General features: G+C 38.4%; 1 protein-coding gene and 1 pseudogene across 1 annotated transcript; one reads left to right on the top strand and one right to left on the bottom strand.

The window, feature by feature from the left end:
* Positions 1 to 2,609: 2,609 nt before the first annotated feature.
* On the bottom strand, positions 2,610 to 6,107 carry LOC139148577 (perlucin-like). The gene is made up of 6 exons (XM_070720065.1): positions 6,068 to 6,107; positions 5,350 to 5,415; positions 4,730 to 4,739; positions 3,910 to 4,318; positions 3,362 to 3,441; positions 2,610 to 2,770 (listed from the first exon to the last, which is right to left on the bottom strand). Exons 2-6 carry the CDS (start codon positions 5,413 to 5,415, stop codon positions 2,742 to 2,744), a joined length of 594 nt encoding a protein of 197 aa, XP_070576166.1. The 5' UTR covers positions 6,068 to 6,107; the 3' UTR covers positions 2,610 to 2,741.
* Positions 6,108 to 10,625: 4,518 nt separating this feature from the next.
* Positions 10,626 to 14,753, top strand: LOC139121201 (collectin-12-like; annotated as a pseudogene).
* The last annotated feature ends 2,983 nt before the right edge of the window (positions 14,754 to 17,736 follow it).

The raw sequence follows: 17,736 nt of genomic DNA on the forward strand, positions 1-17,736 counted from the left end.
TAAAAGAAAGTTTTGCAAAGACACTGTTGGCAAATTTCATATTTTGCTAAGTGAATTGTAAACAAAGGTATGAGTTTCATTCTAAAGTTGAGGAGATGCATAAACTTGAAAGTTTTTATGCAAAGTTGAGGAGATGTGATGATATTGTTGTAGTCACGTGATTGTCACATGGTCTGTACACGTAATTTCCTGTAACATTTAGTTCCCACATGGCTGCCGTCTAATAAAGATCATATCTGTGGAACTCCGTCATTGTCGACTGTCAATAACCCCTCCCCGGACATCACAGTTAGTCTGCTAAATCGATCGATTTTCGGCTCGATCTATTGGTCCCGCTCTCGATCTGCCCGCCTCTGCAACCTAACCTTGCAGTTGCGGGTAGATCGAGTACGGGATCGATTGATCGAGCCGAAAATCGATCGATTTATCAGACTACCCAGCTCACCAGCGCCTTTGTTTTTAACCTTCAGAGCTGACACTGAGGGCGCGCTTACTGTAGGAGTCGTTTAATCAATTTCGGTACAAGCCACTATCACATTGTAATTAAAATAGCACCAATGTCGCTGAAGCACAACTGACAGTGACTAAAGGTGCATTTATGGCGTAAACGAAACCACGATTTACAACAAAGTAATCTGAGATAATGTGAGAGCCAGTCCAACGCAAAAACCCATTGTCCTGGCACAACCAAATTCCAACACTCAAGTACCCAGATCTGTGATGAGTCTTATTATATTACGAACTTTTCGTATATGATTTCTGCCTTGACCTCCATATTGTTGCCGTACTATAAGGATATTGCAATAGCGTGTCTAATGGTCACCAAGAGAGGGCGCACTATATACTGCATCATTATGTTATTAAACAGTGAACCATCAAGACTCAATGCACAAGGCGAGGAAACATAGGGCAAGAAAGGAGAGAACAAGGAAAACAGGGTCGTACACAAAACAAGGTTTAAAATCAGTATTCTTTATTCTTTATCAAATTTAAATTTGCAATACTCGTGTCCCTGTGGCTGGAGGCCGTACAACTAAGTCAACATCGTACGCAGAGCTAATAGTACCACTGACTCCGTCAGTCATAGTAAAAAACAATATCAGCGGACCATCAATTCTCAGGACTCATTTTGAATATGTCCATCAAACGTTATCAGGCCTTAAAGGATTGACATTAGTTAACCTCAGTCTTCACGAGCACGGACGCAATACTAGAAACGCGTACATCCGATTCTGCTTGTTTACTAAATGTCAAGGCAACAAGGGTTCGAAAATATCTTTATGAAAAATGCAAAGATTACGGATTAATCGACATTGAATAATGATAAAAAAGCTTTGTCTCACAATTTACAATTAACGTAGATTTCCTGGATAAATAGATACACTCATATTTTATTACGTGTATGACGTAATGGTACACACTGTTTTAAATTTGCCACTCCTGGACCCTGGGATCGATTTCCTTACCTTTAAGCATAGACAGTAGAGACCTTGCTTAAAGGCATGACTCGAACTTTGTTGAAGGAAACTGCAAAAAATGCTCTTTCAAATCCGAATTTAAAAATAAAATCAAGATTCATGGAGCAAATATGTTAGAGTCGGAATGAATGTCCCCGAAGCGCTTTCAAACTGAAGATGAAGTAACCATAGAATCCTGCAATTGAGATTGGATCGATTTTAAGACCATTAAAATTAAATGCATGTATTCACCAATACTTTTTGCCCTGATAAAGTGTTCAACTTGGACATGCTTTATCTAGTAATTATAACAGGTATATCGCTACACGCAATTCAACTTCTGTGTCTCAGAAATTTTTGTATCATTAAATAGCGTGCAATACTGAGTGTCTTTAACAAGATGTGATGATGCAAGCCATTATTTTAAGTCACCCAGAAAAAGATGTACAGCATATCTTTACTTCCTGATGTGCGGAAAACAAAAATAATGTCAACCAATTAACATACATGTTATAGAAAATGAAGGAAAGCACTTATTGGTCCAGAATCGGTGTCGAAGTTGACTATATGACAAACAAACGTGCATTTTGACTACCCCTATTAAATCAGATGCCCAGGGATCATAATATTACTCGTTTTACATTGCACACAGCGAGTGCAGTCTCAGCTGACCTGGAGGGATACATTAAATGTTGCCAAAGCCTGATGTTTCTGACATAATGTAACTAAATAGAAAGTAGTTGTTTCCGTTCAGAAATCATAATCAAGCACTTACACTAGATTCGGTTCAAGTTGAGAATTTTAAAAAAATAAAATCATTGTAATAGTTTCTCTGGTGTCTCTCCTGTTTCCTACAAACCTATTTAGAATTTGGCAGCCCAGGCCAGGTTTTCCTGGCGATTGAACGCGTTACCTTTGAGCCTGCGCAGTAATGAGTTAGTTTCTGCCATCCGGGAGAATCTCCCCTGCATCGCATCATACACCCCACTCACGCGTTTCACATGCAAACAGAACAAAAATCATCGCGTTCACCCAACTCAAACATTCACAAATTAAATCTACACTTACACTTGTAACACCTTTGTAGTTGCAACTCCGAATGGTGTGAAATTTACGAAGCCGTTGTCAAGATAATAAACCAAAACACAAGAATTGCTGCTGACTTCTTTATTCTATTTATCTTATAGATTTACAGAGATAAAATCAGAAATAACAATTCTGCTTTGATTGTGGAATGAAGTTATACGATTATATCCTAGTATACTCCACCTCTACCGGTCCTAGTTACTTTGCAAGAGTGTGGCAGTAGGGATCTAAAGATAAAAGTGATATCCGATTAATTTAAATAACACTATGTATGTATGTAAGTATGTATGTATGTATGTATGTATGTATGTATGTATGTATGTATGTATGTATGTATGTATGTATGTATGTATGTATGTATGTATTATGTATGTATGTATGTATGTAATGTATGTATGTATGTATGTATGTATGTATGTATGTATGTATGTATGTATGTATGTATGTATGTATGTATGTATGTATGTATTCATGCATACATGCATGCATGCATGCATGTGTGTATGTATGTATGTATGTATGTATGTATGTATGCATGCATGCATGCATGCATGCGGTTCAAAGGGAGCTTGGAACCCACGCACGCACGTATGTATGTATATATGATGTACATTTTTGCCTTCTTTCATATGAAACACAGTAAACTGTGACAATATGCAAACCTTCATATAATTATGTTTAATTTATGTCTTAGTCTTGGCCCTCAATCCTTGAAAGTGAAGTCCATAAACATTATGTATGCAAATCGAATGTCACTTTCCAGGCAGATTCGAACCTTCGCTAAGCACGTCTTTGTACAAGTCACGATAAATACCTACCTGGAACTTCGCAGACGAATCCTTTGGGTCTCTCATCACAGTATTCGTCATCCCATTTACCTTTGTTACCATCTCTGAACCTGTAACGTAGGACATGAGAAAAACCCGTGTAAGTTTATAAAAGCTTATTTCTGATAACGAATACAATTATTTGTAGCAACAGGAATTGTATGCCGCAGTAATCATTTTCTACATTTGTGTATACACTCTTTCTACACAATTTCTATGACATAATTCGAATACGGAATTTGTTCTCCTCACTATGTCTGTAGTGGGAAATTGAACAAAATGAAATAGCGATGATAATGTAAGAATGTAATACAGTTGCTTTGGAGTTACCTGCTCGCCAACAATACATGGCTGCTAAATTAGTATAGATTATTTCATGGTTTAATTTGGACCGTTTTGGGACAGTGGAAGTCATCTAAGACAAAAAGCTACCCAGGCAACTCAATGATATCACTTCATCAATCAGAGAAGATCTTATGATGACCTGCTTTACACTGCTTTACCACTCTGCGTAAAAACTCATTATTACTAATGCTTACCACATCTGTACGCAGTCTTGGCCATTCCTTCTGTCCAGTTTGTTATCATTGTCAGGCTGACCACGCGCCCAGTTCTCGTAGTCGTTTTGGCCCATCCTATCGCCATTTTTCCAGTCAAATCTCCCTTCGCTCCTGCTGTCGCTCAGACCAATAAAGAATCCATGGTTTTTGATGCACTTCTTCTTATGTAGCTTGTTAGACTTGATGAGATCACGAATTTCGCCATCAACGTATCCGTTATTAAGTACGGCTAGACGACCGGCATAACCTCGCCGGATGAAACGAGATCGGCAAACGGCGTTGGCTCTCTGTTGGTATGGATGGTCATCTTCATCTTGTTGACAATACACTTCATATCGGATGCACTTAGGGAAGCAGTAAGAGCCATACGTTTTCAACGTAACAGTCGCTTTTAACAAAGAAGAAGATGAACTGAAAAAGCTGATGATACAAATAATTACTGTTTCATAAAGTTAATGAACTAAAGGAATACAGATGTTGAGAAGATAGAAGGCTTAAATATTTAAATTAACTGATATCTCACATTAACACTTCTGTTCATTATTGCTGCCAGTATTACGTACATGAACCTATGAGCCTGAATGCAAGGATAGCAAAAGTTATTGAAATGAATTTGCCTTCCGGTTTTTGGATTTTATCCTGGTATTCCGTGGTCCTTTAACATTTTACAGGTACATACTACAATCAACAAATCCAGACTATGGGAATCTAACTCATCATCATCATTATTATCATCTTTAGCAGCAGCAATACATTAAAACTTTTAACAACATTGGAAAGAAAAGACTGAATGACTTACCCGCTGGTTCCTAAAGCGATAACGAGATTCGTTGATTGCAAGAAGGAGAAATGACAAGTTGTTTAGCAACGAATGGATGCAGCAGGAATAAAAATGAAACTGTGCAAAGATTGAGATGGCAGTCAAAACTCTAGAGAAACAAACTCATCAATTACGGACTGGATTGTCCTGGTTCAGCTGAACACCGTTGTCGTCACCTGGATACGTAGTCACAACTTTAATCATGCAAGTTATTTGCATGGGAAAAAAGTGTAAGTTTTCAAAATATCGAAGCCTTTGTGCACATGGATATCTTATAAGGCCTACCGATAACTCCAGACGGTAACTTTTATAGGCATGATTACTGAGGGAATGATATGAGCTATCATCTAAAGCTATCTACATGAGCTTCTGATCACCTCGGCAGATACAGATTTTCTTTGGATAAGTAAAGATGCATGGCCAATATTGACCACTTGTAACATATGGAGATACAAGAATTGGGTAAGGGATAAAGTACACAGCCACTTTGTCCAAAGAAAATCAAGTTCGTTACAAAAAAATTCCCCCAGGGCCCTTATCTCCACTTTTCCACCCCACCCCCACCCCCATGCTCGTCAGGAGAAAGTAACTGACAATACCTGTGCGGAAGCATACACCACGCACGCGATGAGCATAAAAATTATCTTCAGGTCCATGGCGATCATCTGCAGATGAAACTTACATTCACATTAGTTACATGTATTCCGGAAGGATATACAATACTTCATTCACCACAGAAACTAAAGATGTAAGTCGAGTAAGTGTTTAATCTAAATGGGAAACAAGGCTATCTCTTGGATTACGAAAATCTGCATTTCCGTAAGATAAACTGAGCATTTAACTATGATATACGTAACTTACATATGTAAAATTTGAATGAAACAACACACCTTGATTCTAAGCGTATTGAATTTTTGTTGAAACGATAACTCTTGAAACAATCATTCACATTGAGTGATTGATGATTGAAAATACGCATGATCAGGTTTTCTTTTAAAACTTACAAATTGTGAGAATGCTATATGTACATGTAACAACTACGGCCTATATATTCCTTTGCACATATAAAGATGTTTCTCTAAAATTTGCTTTTTTCGATATGTACAAAGAGCACAGTTGCATCATGGTTGCTGTTAACAGCCCATACAGTTGGAAGCGTGTTTTCGGACAATTTAGAGTCCTACGTGGATGTTACAAAAAAAATCAACTACATGGATTTTCTTCTATACAGGTTTCGAAGGTAGAAAGGCTATTTGAAATCACTTCATCGTGGATTCAATCGCTACAACCAAGAATTGTACTCCGTTAGTTACTCACCGAGTGGAATCCTTCTCCGTCTGCACGAGTTGGTTTCTGGTTCCGATGATCGACAGTAGAAATCCATGAGAATATATAGGGAAAATATCGTCGGGGGTGTCGCCTTACAACTGTCGCTGCATATCATTATTCTGTGACATGATATGTACTTACAGAGAAATGGAAATGGGTAGCAAATATTGCAGGGACACCCCCGAGTGCAGGATAGAATGTATGAAAATACGGGGGTTGATATTTGGGTACTTAAGACCACATGTTCTGTTCAGTCGAAAAATCACTTGAGAAAAGTTTCTCAGTTGGTAAAAGATGCAACAGATGATTTCATTTCAAAACTCAATTCAATACAACGAAGTCACCTGTTTTAAATAACGAGCTGTTAATCAATATTGCCTGGCCTGTCAAAGACACAGCACAGTTGTTACGTTTACTAGATAGCTAAGAAAAAAATAACAATACGCTGAAATTATTTAAATTATTTTGCGTTTTTCATCGACAATGATGGTAGATGTCGGACGTTTGGAATTCAGTCGAAGTTTCTAACTTGAACTTCAAACTAAAACAATTCAATACGCTCAGAATAAAAGTTATAGGTACATCTAAATGTCTTTCCTTCCGGAAAAATAAACAAACTTTTGAACGAAATTTGTAAACTCAAGCGATTTCTATACCCGGTCCGGCGTATGGACATTTTATTTTGGTTTTGTGTTAGATGACTGGGAGATAAATGTGCATTATTTATCATAAAATGTAGAATGGACGATTTCCAGATAAACAAAGAGGGTTGGTAATATGAACATGTTGGTTGTGGACTTGTGAAATGGGAGTTTGAAATCTTAAAGATTTGAAAGGCTGAGGGGGAGTTGCTGTAGAAAAGAGATAGGCGGTGAGGTAGTTTTAATGGGCGGATGGTCAAAAGAATATTTAGTGGTAGTGAGGAGAGGGAAACTAGTTACCAAGAAGAGTCTATCTTTCAATTTGTTGCGGATGACAGTTGCAATTACTAACGGTATTGCAATACCCTACACAATAAACAACTGCAGCTTTGCTCAACATTTCTCAAAGATGCTGGCTAACTGCCCGTGGTTTCTTAGAATGAAACGTAAATAAAATTTGGAAGGGAATTATAAAGCTGTTCTTAACATCTCTCTCACTAGCATGTATGGAAAATATGCCATCTTACTTAATTTCGATGCCCATTCCCAACGCCCTACAACAATTCAAACTCCCCACTACCTCTTCCCTCTACCGAAAACTCCACATTGTCTACTAGATCCCCACTAGGCCACCCAGATCAACGCATAACCGTGCGAGCACCATACACTGAGTATACCGTGGGACATTGCTCTCCTCTAAGTTAGGCGCTTAATATCCCCCCCCCAAAGTTCTATCAGCCACGTCATCCCCCCCCCCTTCGTATTTCCGGTAAGTACTGTCAAACACTTTCTCTCCGTCTACTGAAAAAAATGAAATTTCTTCCCCGCCCACAGTAAATATAGATTTTTTCTCCACGCTGGCTGATTAGTTTTTTTAAATCTGACCGCCCGCTGAAAAACTGCGCACGAATACCTTTTTGCACGAACAGCTCAGTTGGCGACACCTGTTTACTGGGTCTGTCTTCATTGTTGCGCAAATACCAGTAAAATTTGAAATATCACATAACATGAAATTCCGCTATAAACGCACAGATGGCAATACGATTTCTTTCTGGCTGCGTTATCAGTACCCCCATTTCCAATGGTTTTACTTTAGTAGGTGAAGAGGGGTCCATTTACCTGTTTCATATTACCAGACATGAAAGCAACATTTCAGTTGATTATAACAGCCAGTTCTGCGTTTTTTAATTAAGTGTTATCCTGTGTAATGGAGTGACATGACTGTTTATGACGTCATCGTTCAAGGAAAATCAAGCCTTTACCAGTCTGTTCTTGTCAGCGGCATGGCGAGCTATTCTGCACGCGGTACCAAACACATTCTGTTTTCAATATCATTTTCATATGGGAAAAAAATTAATAGAATCAGTTGCGTGAAGACTGGCAATTTACTCGCATGCTTTACTGATATTTGTTTTGGTGAAAACAAAAAAACTGACAATTTTTTCAGTACCTACATACCCTATTTTTCAAAAGCATGTTATCGGAACCACAAATTTCTTTGGCTTAATTTAAATATATGTATGAATTTGTTAAAAGAATGTTTTGTTCGGCAAACGAGGAAGGCGTTAGCATCAAATAAAAAAATGTTTTTCACGTGCATAAATTTTCATGATTGACTGCCCTCATCGGCAACAGTTATATGCAGTACGTCCAAAGGCGTAGAGGTAGGAGCTTCTAAGTGGCTGAATTGTTAAATTATGAAAACGCCAATGGTGTTACATTTTGTGCAAATTCGATTAAGGTACGCAAAATCTACTGATGAAATTATAGCTTGATACTTATGAAGCCTTCGTGTGGATGGGTTGTTCAGAAGTAAGACGCGTATTAACATTTTCAACATAATATTTTTTTCAAATTTCATAAACATGAAACCTAAACATCCACAATTAATGAATTTCACAAGGCTTTGCTTACCTTACTATTAAACGTAACTGTGATTGTCTTTTTTCGTGGTAAAATGGTAAAACAGTCATGTCACTTTGTCACACAGGATGACACTTAAAAAACGCAGAACAGGCTGTTTTAGTCAACTGAACTGCTGCTTTCATGTCTGGTAATATGAAACAGATAAATGGACCCCTCTTCACCTACTAAATTAAAAACCATTGGAAATGGGGGTACTGATAACGCAGCCAGAAAGAAATTGTATTACCATCTGTTCGATTATAACGGAATTTTATGATATGTGATATTTTCAAATTTTACCGGTATTTGCGCAACAATGAAGACAGACCCAGTAAACAGGTGTTGTCAGTGAAGCTGTTCCTGCAAAAATGTGTTTTTGCGAAGTTTTTCAGCGCGTGGTCAGATTTAAACACTAATCAGCGGGCGGGGAGAAAAAAAATCGACATTTACTGTGGGCGGGGAAGAAATTTCATTATTTCCAGTACACGGGGAGAAAATGTTTGACACCAGGTACCGGAAAATACGAAGTGGGAGGGAAATGCCGTGGTTGATAGAACTTGGGGGAGATTTAGGGCTTAGAGGATGGTAATATTCCAATTTATACTCAGTGTATGCTGCTCGCACGGTTTTGTGTTGATCTGGGTTGCCTAGTGTTGGGCGTGGGGAGCGGGCATCAAAATTCATTGAGATGGTATATTTTGTGTCTATGCTAGTGAGCGAGCAGTTAAGAACTGCTTTATATTTCCCAATCCAAATTTTTTTTACGTTTCATTCTAAGAAACCACGGGCAGTTAGCCAGCATCTTTGAGAAATGTTGAGCAAAACTGCAGTTGTTTGTTTTCTAGGGTATTGCAATACTGTTTGTAATTGCAACTGCCACCCGCTACGAATTGAAAGATTCTTCCCGGTAAGTAGTTTTCCCTTTCCCACTACCACTAAATCCCCTTTTGACCATCCGTCCATTAAAACTACCTCACCGCCTATCTCTTCTCTGCAGCAACTTCCCCTCAGCCTTTCAAATCCTTAAGATTTCATACTCCCATTTGACAAGTCCACAACCAATATGTTCATATTTGTTTATCTGGAAGTTGTCCGTTCTACATTATATGATTAAATAATGCAGATTTATCTCCCAGTCATCTAACACAAAACCAAAATAAAATGTCCATACGCCGGACCGGGTATAGAAATCGCTTGAGTTTACAAATTTCGTTCAAAAGTTTGTTTATTTTTCCGGAAGGAAAGACATTTAGATGTACCTATAACTTTTATTCTGAGCGTATTGAATTTGTTTAAAGTTTAAGTTTGAAATCTCGACTGAATTACAAACGTCCAAAATATGCCATTATGGTCAATGAAAAACGAAAATATTTTCAGTTATTTTCTAGCTTTGTTATCTAGTACACATGTTTTTTTAACTTCACATCCAACAGGCGAACCAAATTGAATGATAAGGAAGCTATGACCCACTAACGAATGGAGCAATTAGGAGTAAAGAGCTTTGTTCAGGGACACACTAAGGTCTCGAACACACCATTCTCTGACAGTGAGTCCGTTACTCTGGACCTCCCGGGTCTCGAACTCACTGTCGTCCAATAGTGAGTCCGGTACCCTAACCACTGCCCCCACGGTGCCTCCTAAACGTAACAACTGTGCTGTGTCTTTGACAGGCCAGGCAATATTGATTAACAGCTCGTTATTTAAAACAGGTGACTTCGTTGTATTGAATTGAGTTTTGAAATGAAATCATCTGTTGCATCTTTTACCAACTGAGAAACTTTTCTCAAGTGATTTTTCGACTGAACAGAACATGTGGTCTTAAGTACCCAAATATCAACCCCCGTATTTTCATACATTCTATCCTGCACTCGGGGGTGTCCCTGCAATATTTGCTACCCATTTCCACTCCTCTGTAGGTAAATATCATGTCACAGAATAATGATATGCAGCGACAGTTGTATGGCGACACCCCCGACAATATTTTCCCTATATATTCTCATAGATTTCTACTATCGATCATCGGAACCAAAAACCAACTCGTGCAGACGGGGAAGGATTCCAGTGAAAGATTCTCTCGGTGAGTAACTCAAGGAGTGCAAAGTTTGTACGTAGTAATTGAATCCATGGTTGAATGAAGTGATTTCAAATAGCCCTTCTACCTATATAACCTGTACCGAAGAAAACCTATCTTGTTGATTATTTTTGCAACATCGATGTAAGACTCTAGATTGTCCGAAAACGCGCATCCAACCGTAGGCTGTTAACAGCAACCATGATACAACCGTGCTCTTTGTACATATTATAAGGATCGATTACAAATAAACCAAAGTTTTTCGGAGCATCTTAATATGTGTAAAGGAATATACAGGCGGCGTTTTATGTGTATACATTGCATTCTCACAATTTGTAAGTTTAAAAGAAAACCTGATCATACGTATTTTTAATCGTCAATCACTCTTTTGCACGATTGTTTCAAGAATAATCGTCAAAATCAAAGCTACAGGGATTTCTAATTATGGTTGTAGGGTTCATTTAAATTTTACATATGTATATGACGTATATCATACTTAAGTGCTCACAGTTTTTCTTATGAAAATGCAGATTTTCGTAATTAAAGAGATGGCCTTGTTTCCTATTTAGATTAAAGCATCTTTAGTTTCTATGGTGAATGAAGTATTGTATATCCTTCCCGAATACATGTAATAAATGCGAATGTCAGTTTCACCTACAGATGATCACCATGGACCTGAAGATAATTTTTATGCTCATCATGTGCGTGGTGTATGCTTCCGCACATCAGCAGCAGGTATTGTCAGTTACTTTCTCCTAATGAGAGATATTGGGGTGGAGGGTGGGGTGGAAAAGTGGAAATAAGGGAGAACAACTTTTTGTAATGAACGGAGGTTTTCTTTGGAGACAGTGGCTGTGTATTTCATCCCTTACCCCAATTCTTGTATCTCTCTATATGTTACAATTGGTCAACAGTGACAATGCATCTTTACTTATGCACATTAAATCTGTATCAGCCGAGGTGATCAGAAGCCCATGTAGATAGCGTTAGAAGTCTTACATATCATTCCATCAGTAATGACGCCTATAAATGTTACTGTCTGGAGTTATTGGTAGACCACATAAGATATCCATGTGCACAAACGCTTCGATATTTTGAAAACTTACACTTCTTTCCCATGCAAATGACCTGCATGATTAAAATTGTGACTACGTATCCAGGTTACAAAAACGGACTTCGGCTGAACCAGGGCCCTCGGTAATTAATCAGTTTGTTCCTCTAGAGTTTTGACGGCCATCTAAATCTTTGCATATATATATATATATATATATATATATATATATATATATATATACACATGTCTTTTTATTCCTGCTGCATCCATTCGTTGCTAAACAACTTGTCATTTCTCCTTTTTGCAATCAACGAATCTCGTCAACGCTTTAGGAACCAGCGGGTAAGTCATTCAATATTGTCTTTCCAATGATGTTAAAAGTTTTAATGTACTGCTTCTGCTAAAGATGATGATGATGATGATGATGATGATGATGATGATGATGATGGATTAGATTCCCATTGTCTTGATTGGTTGATTGTAGTATGTAGCTGTAAAATGTTATAGTACGACGGAATACCAGGATAAAATCCAAAAACCGAAAGGCAAATTCTTTCAATAAATTTTGCTATCCTTGCATTCAGACTCAAAGACTCCTGGTACGTAATACTGGCAGCAATAATAAACAGAAGTGTTAGTGTGAGATATCAGTTAATTTAAATCTTTGAGCCTTCTAACTTCTCAACATCTGTATTCCTTTAGTTCATTTACTTTATTAAACAGTATATAATTATTTGTATCATCAGCTTTTTCATTTCATCTTCTCTTTTGTTAAAAAGCGACTATTACGTTGAAAACGTATGGCTTTGGCTCTTACTGCTACCCTAAGTGTATCCAATATGAAGTGTATTGTCAACAAGATGAAGATGACCATCCATACCAACAGAGAGCCAAAGCTTTGCGAATGTCGTTCGATCCGGGGAGGTCCCAGGGGTCGTCTAGCCGTACTTAATAACGGATACGTTGATGGCGAAATTCGTGATCTCATCAAGTCTAACAAGCTACATAAGAAGAAGTGCATCAAAAACCATGGATTCTTTATTGGTCTGAGCGACAGCAGGAGCGAAGGGAGATTTGACTGGGTCAATGGCGATAGGATGGGCCAGAACGACTACCAGAACTGGGCGCGTGGTCAGCCTGACAATGATAACAAACGAGACGAATTTGGCCAAGACTGTGTACAGTTGTGGTAAGCATTAGTAATGAGTGTTTACGCAGAGTGGTAAAGCTGTGTATAGCAGGTTATCATGAGATCTTCTCAGACTGATGAAGTTGTATCATTGAGTTGCCTGGGTAGCTTTATGTCTTAGATGAGCCCCACTGTCCCAAAAAGGTCTAAATTAAACCATGGAATAATCTAATAATTTAGCAGCCATGTATTGTTGGCGAGTAACTCCAAAGCAACATTCTTACATTATCATCGCAATTTCATTTTGTTCAATTTCCAACTACAGACACAATAAGGAGAAAGAATTCCTACGTAAGAATTATGTCATAGAAATTGTGTAGAAAGATTGTCTACACAACTGTAGTAAATAATTACTACGGCACGTGATTCCTGATGCTACAAATAATTGTATTCGTTATCAGATATAAGCTTTTATAAACTTACACGGGTTTGTCTCATGTCCTACGTTACAGGTACAGAGATGGTAACAAAGGTAAATGGGATGACGAATACTGTGATGAGAGACCCAAAGGATTCGTCTGCGAAGTTCCAGGTAGGTATTTATCGTGACTTGTACAAAGACGTGCTTAGGTGAGGTTCGAATCTGCCAGAAAATGACATCCGATTTGCATACAGAATGTTGATAAATTTCTCTTCCAAGATTGAGGGCTAAGACAAAGACATTGAATGAAACTTTGCGTATTGTCACAGTTTACTCTGCTTTATATGAAAGAAGGCAAAAATGTGGCAAAGATACATAGATACATAGATACATAGATACATACATAAATACATACATACATACGTACGTACGTACGTACGTACGTACATACATACATGCATGCATGCATGCATGCATGCATGCATGCATGCATGCATGCATGCATGCATGCATGCATGCATGCATGCATGCATGCATACATACATACATACATACATACATACATACATACATACATACATACATACATACATACATACATACATACATACATACATACATACATACATACATACATACATACATACATACATACATACATACATACATACATACATACATACGTACGTACGTACGTACGTACGTACGTACGTACGTACGTACGTACGTACATACATACGTACATACATACATACATACATACATACATACATACATACATACATACATACATACATACATACATACATGCATGCATGCATGCATGCATGCATGCATGCATGCATGCATGCATGCATGCATGCATGCATGCATGCATGCATGCATGCATGCATACATACATACATACATACATACATACATACATACATACATACATACATACATACATACATACATACATACATACATACATACATACATACATACATACATACATACATACATACATACATACATACATACAGACGTACATACGTACATACATACATACATACATACATACATACATACATACATACATACATACATACATACATACATACATACATACATACATACATACAGTACATACATACATACATACATACATACATACATACATACATACATACATACATACATACATACATACATACATACATACATACATACATACATACATACATACATACATACATACATACATACATACATACATAGTGTTATTTACATTAATCCGATATTCCTTTTATCTCTAGATAACCACTGCTCTACTCTCTAGGACCGGTAGAGGTGGAGTATACTAGGATAAAATCGTATAACTTCATTCCACAATCAAAGCAGTGTTGATATTTCGGATTTTATCTCTGTAAATCTATAAGATAAAATAATAGAATAAAGAAATCAGCAGCAATTCTTGTGTTTTGGTTTATTATCTCGTACAAACCATTCGAATATGCAACTTCAAAGGTGTTTACGTGTAAATGTAGACTTGGTTCAAGTCTGTGATTTGTGAATATTTGAGTTGAGTGAAGGCGGTGATTTTTGTTCTGTTTCCATGTGAAAACGAGGGAGTGGGGTGAACGCGATGAGTGGGTTGTATGACGCGATACAGGGGAGTTTCTCCCGGAAGCAGAAACTAACCACTTCTGCGCAGACTCAAAGGTAACGCGTTAAATCGCTGGGAAAACCTTGCCTCGGCTGCCAAAATCAAAATAGGTTTGTATGAAATTGAAGAGATACGGTAGACTTGGTTCAAGTCTGTGATTTGTGAATGTTTGAGTGGAGTAAACGCAATGTATGGCGCGTAATGCATGCCAAAATTAACATCCGTTTTCTTACACCACTGACCGAATTTTTCCACTAGTCATCCACATTCGGCTTGCCGATTTCTGAACCCACTCACTGAATTATTCAAGTGGTCAGCGATTTCTGAACCCACTTACTGCATCCTTCACGTGGTCAGCGATTTCTGAACCCACTCACTTACATTCAAGTGGTTAGCGATTTCTGAACCCACTCGCTGAATTCTTCATGTGGTCAGCGTTTTCTGAACCCACTCACTGAATTCTTCATGTGGTCAGCGATTTCTGAACCCACTCACTGAATTCTTCATGTGGTCAGCGATTTCTGAACCCACTCACTTACATTCAAGTGGTTAGCGATTTCTGAACCCACTCGCTGAATTCTTCATGTGGTCAGCGATTTCTGAACCCACTCACTGAATTCTTCATGTGGTCAGCGATTTCTGAACCCACTCACTGAATTCTTCATGTGGTCAGCGTTTTTCTGAACCCACTCACTGAATCCTTCAACTGGTTAGCGATTTCTGAACCCACTCACTGACATTCAAGTGGTTAGCGATTTCTGAACCCACTCGCTGAATCCTTTAACTAGTTAGCGATTTCTGAACTCACTGACCGTATCCTTCAAGTGGTCAGCGATTGCTGAACCAACTCACCGAATCCTTTGACTACTTGCCTACATTCCGCTAGGCACCCCAGCAGACTTGATATTTTTTCTATCATAATCCGGTCACTCAAAAAGAGACCCGTCAAATTCACTCACGGATTCTGAAGGTGGCTGACCATTACGCTAGGGGGTCTTTATCAAAGCTTGTAAGATGTGACCCGGAAATGAATCTTTACTGAGTAAGTAGCCTAATAGATACTGAATCGCGTGGTTCGCATGCCCAGCCCGCCTCACAAAACGTGTACAATGAACAGTAAAAGGAGTGAAAAATGACTTCTTGTCCGGACCAGAAGTCAGGCTTTCTTGACACACAAGACGAAACGTAATGACACCACCGTCAATCTACCCAAGCACAGTCCCTCTATGGATAGAGGGACTGTGACGCAAGTTTTGTTAATACTGTGGCGTCCATAGAAACCTATGCTCTTCGAAAAGGTCTGGTCAATCGAAACTGGAGACTCAGCCAAAGACGCGCAAAAGTTCGGCGAAATACTGGAAAGATATAAATATGTAAGTGTTAACAGATTTTCCGACTATAATGAGCCGTGCAAACAAACGTCTTGAACAGCTAAAGTAACGTTGGAGGCAGTCGATTGTAAGCTTCATGCAAGGCATTTCACGTTGTGACCGACGGTACGGAGATCAAGTTTGCTGAATGAATTGAGAGAGAAAAACATATATAATAAAAATTCAATATTTCACCATCGTAATCATTGAACTAGTCGTTTCTTCCATTATGCAGTATTATGAAAATTTCGTTGAAAATAAATGACGGCACTGCTTCTGCTCTGTCTACTCAAACGAAGTTTGGTGTACGGCCGGCGGGCTACGCTGTATGTACATGATAGGCAATACATGTAGGCCTACAGCCCATCAACTTCGCATATCGTTGCCGTAATTGAAAATGCATAGAAAGGAACAAATTATATCTTAAATACAGTATAAAAGTCTTACTTAGTAAATTTAAAAGTATTTCCAAATAATATCAAACGTAACGGGTATCTAATCCTCATAAGGACTACCGTAGTACAATTACCGGCTAGATGCGAGCACAACATTAATGGCGCTCCAGGCATGGTAGAAGTTCGAACACAAGAGAGATCCCGGCCGGCCTCACTGCAAAGTCGTCCCCGTGCACACCCGGCCCAACAGCAAACTAACCTCTTGGTTTGATTCTGTTGTTTACTTATTTTTTAAAGAATTCATGACACATATATCTGCACAATTTGCTTAGGCTGACATGTAGTCTAGAGACGTTCGGAGTGAGCTATGGCATACCGCTAAGCATGAACGTAGCCTAATATTCGGTCCATGCGTAAGGCAGGCCCCAAATAACGTTCTGGATATCGACACGATGATCGTGTTGGTAAGCAAGAAAAAGCACCTTATCGACACAATCATAATAACTTGCCATTAAATGCAAATTGTACACTTATGTCACCATTTTGCTGTATCAAGTGGTCTCAAATGTATGGCTTTCGTGTTGAAAGAGTTTCCACGTGTGACTAAAAGTGTGTTCTCCATAATTAGCCTTAGACCCACGTGTTCAATTGACAATTGAATTGCTGACATAGCTTGCTAAAATCCTATCGCTGTTTCATAATAAACAACCAATGAAATCGTGTTCGCGATCTCAATTTTCACGTTTTCGAGACTCAAACTGCCCCCCTAAAATGAATTCGAGAACATATACAAACAAAATTGCAGCTTCAAACATACAACAACATGAGGTGTGTGGATTAATGCTTCCCCCCCCCCCCAGCAAGTGTGTTCGAATCCCACTCCGGATGAACAATTTTTTTTTTTCTTTCATTCTTTCCATTATTTTGTAATTTTTCTCTTCTCTCACCCTCTTTTTTCCGATTTTTTCTCCTTTCTCGTTACAGTCATTGAATTTTGACAATGTCCGCTGATCTTTGATGGAG

The sequence above is a fragment of the Ptychodera flava genome, chromosome 2 (genome assembly GCF_041260155.1).
Source record: "Ptychodera flava strain L36383 chromosome 2, AS_Pfla_20210202, whole genome shotgun sequence".
NCBI lineage: Eukaryota > Metazoa > Hemichordata > Enteropneusta > Ptychoderidae > Ptychodera > Ptychodera flava.

Bases quoted from the DNA above. Each gene is read 5' to 3' on its own strand.
- LOC139148577 (XM_070720065.1), bottom strand. From the start codon at position 5,415: ATGATCGCCATGGACCTGAAGATAATTTTTATGCTCATCGCGTGCGTG. The intron at 3,442-3,909 runs GTAAGCATTAGT...CCTACGTTACAG, and splicing joins CAAGACTGCGTACAGATGTG to GTTCAGAGATGGTAACAAAG. The intron at 2,771-3,361 runs GTAGGTATTTAT...TTTTATCTTTAG, and splicing joins ATTCGTCTGCGAAGTTCCAG to ATCCCTACTGCCACACTCTT.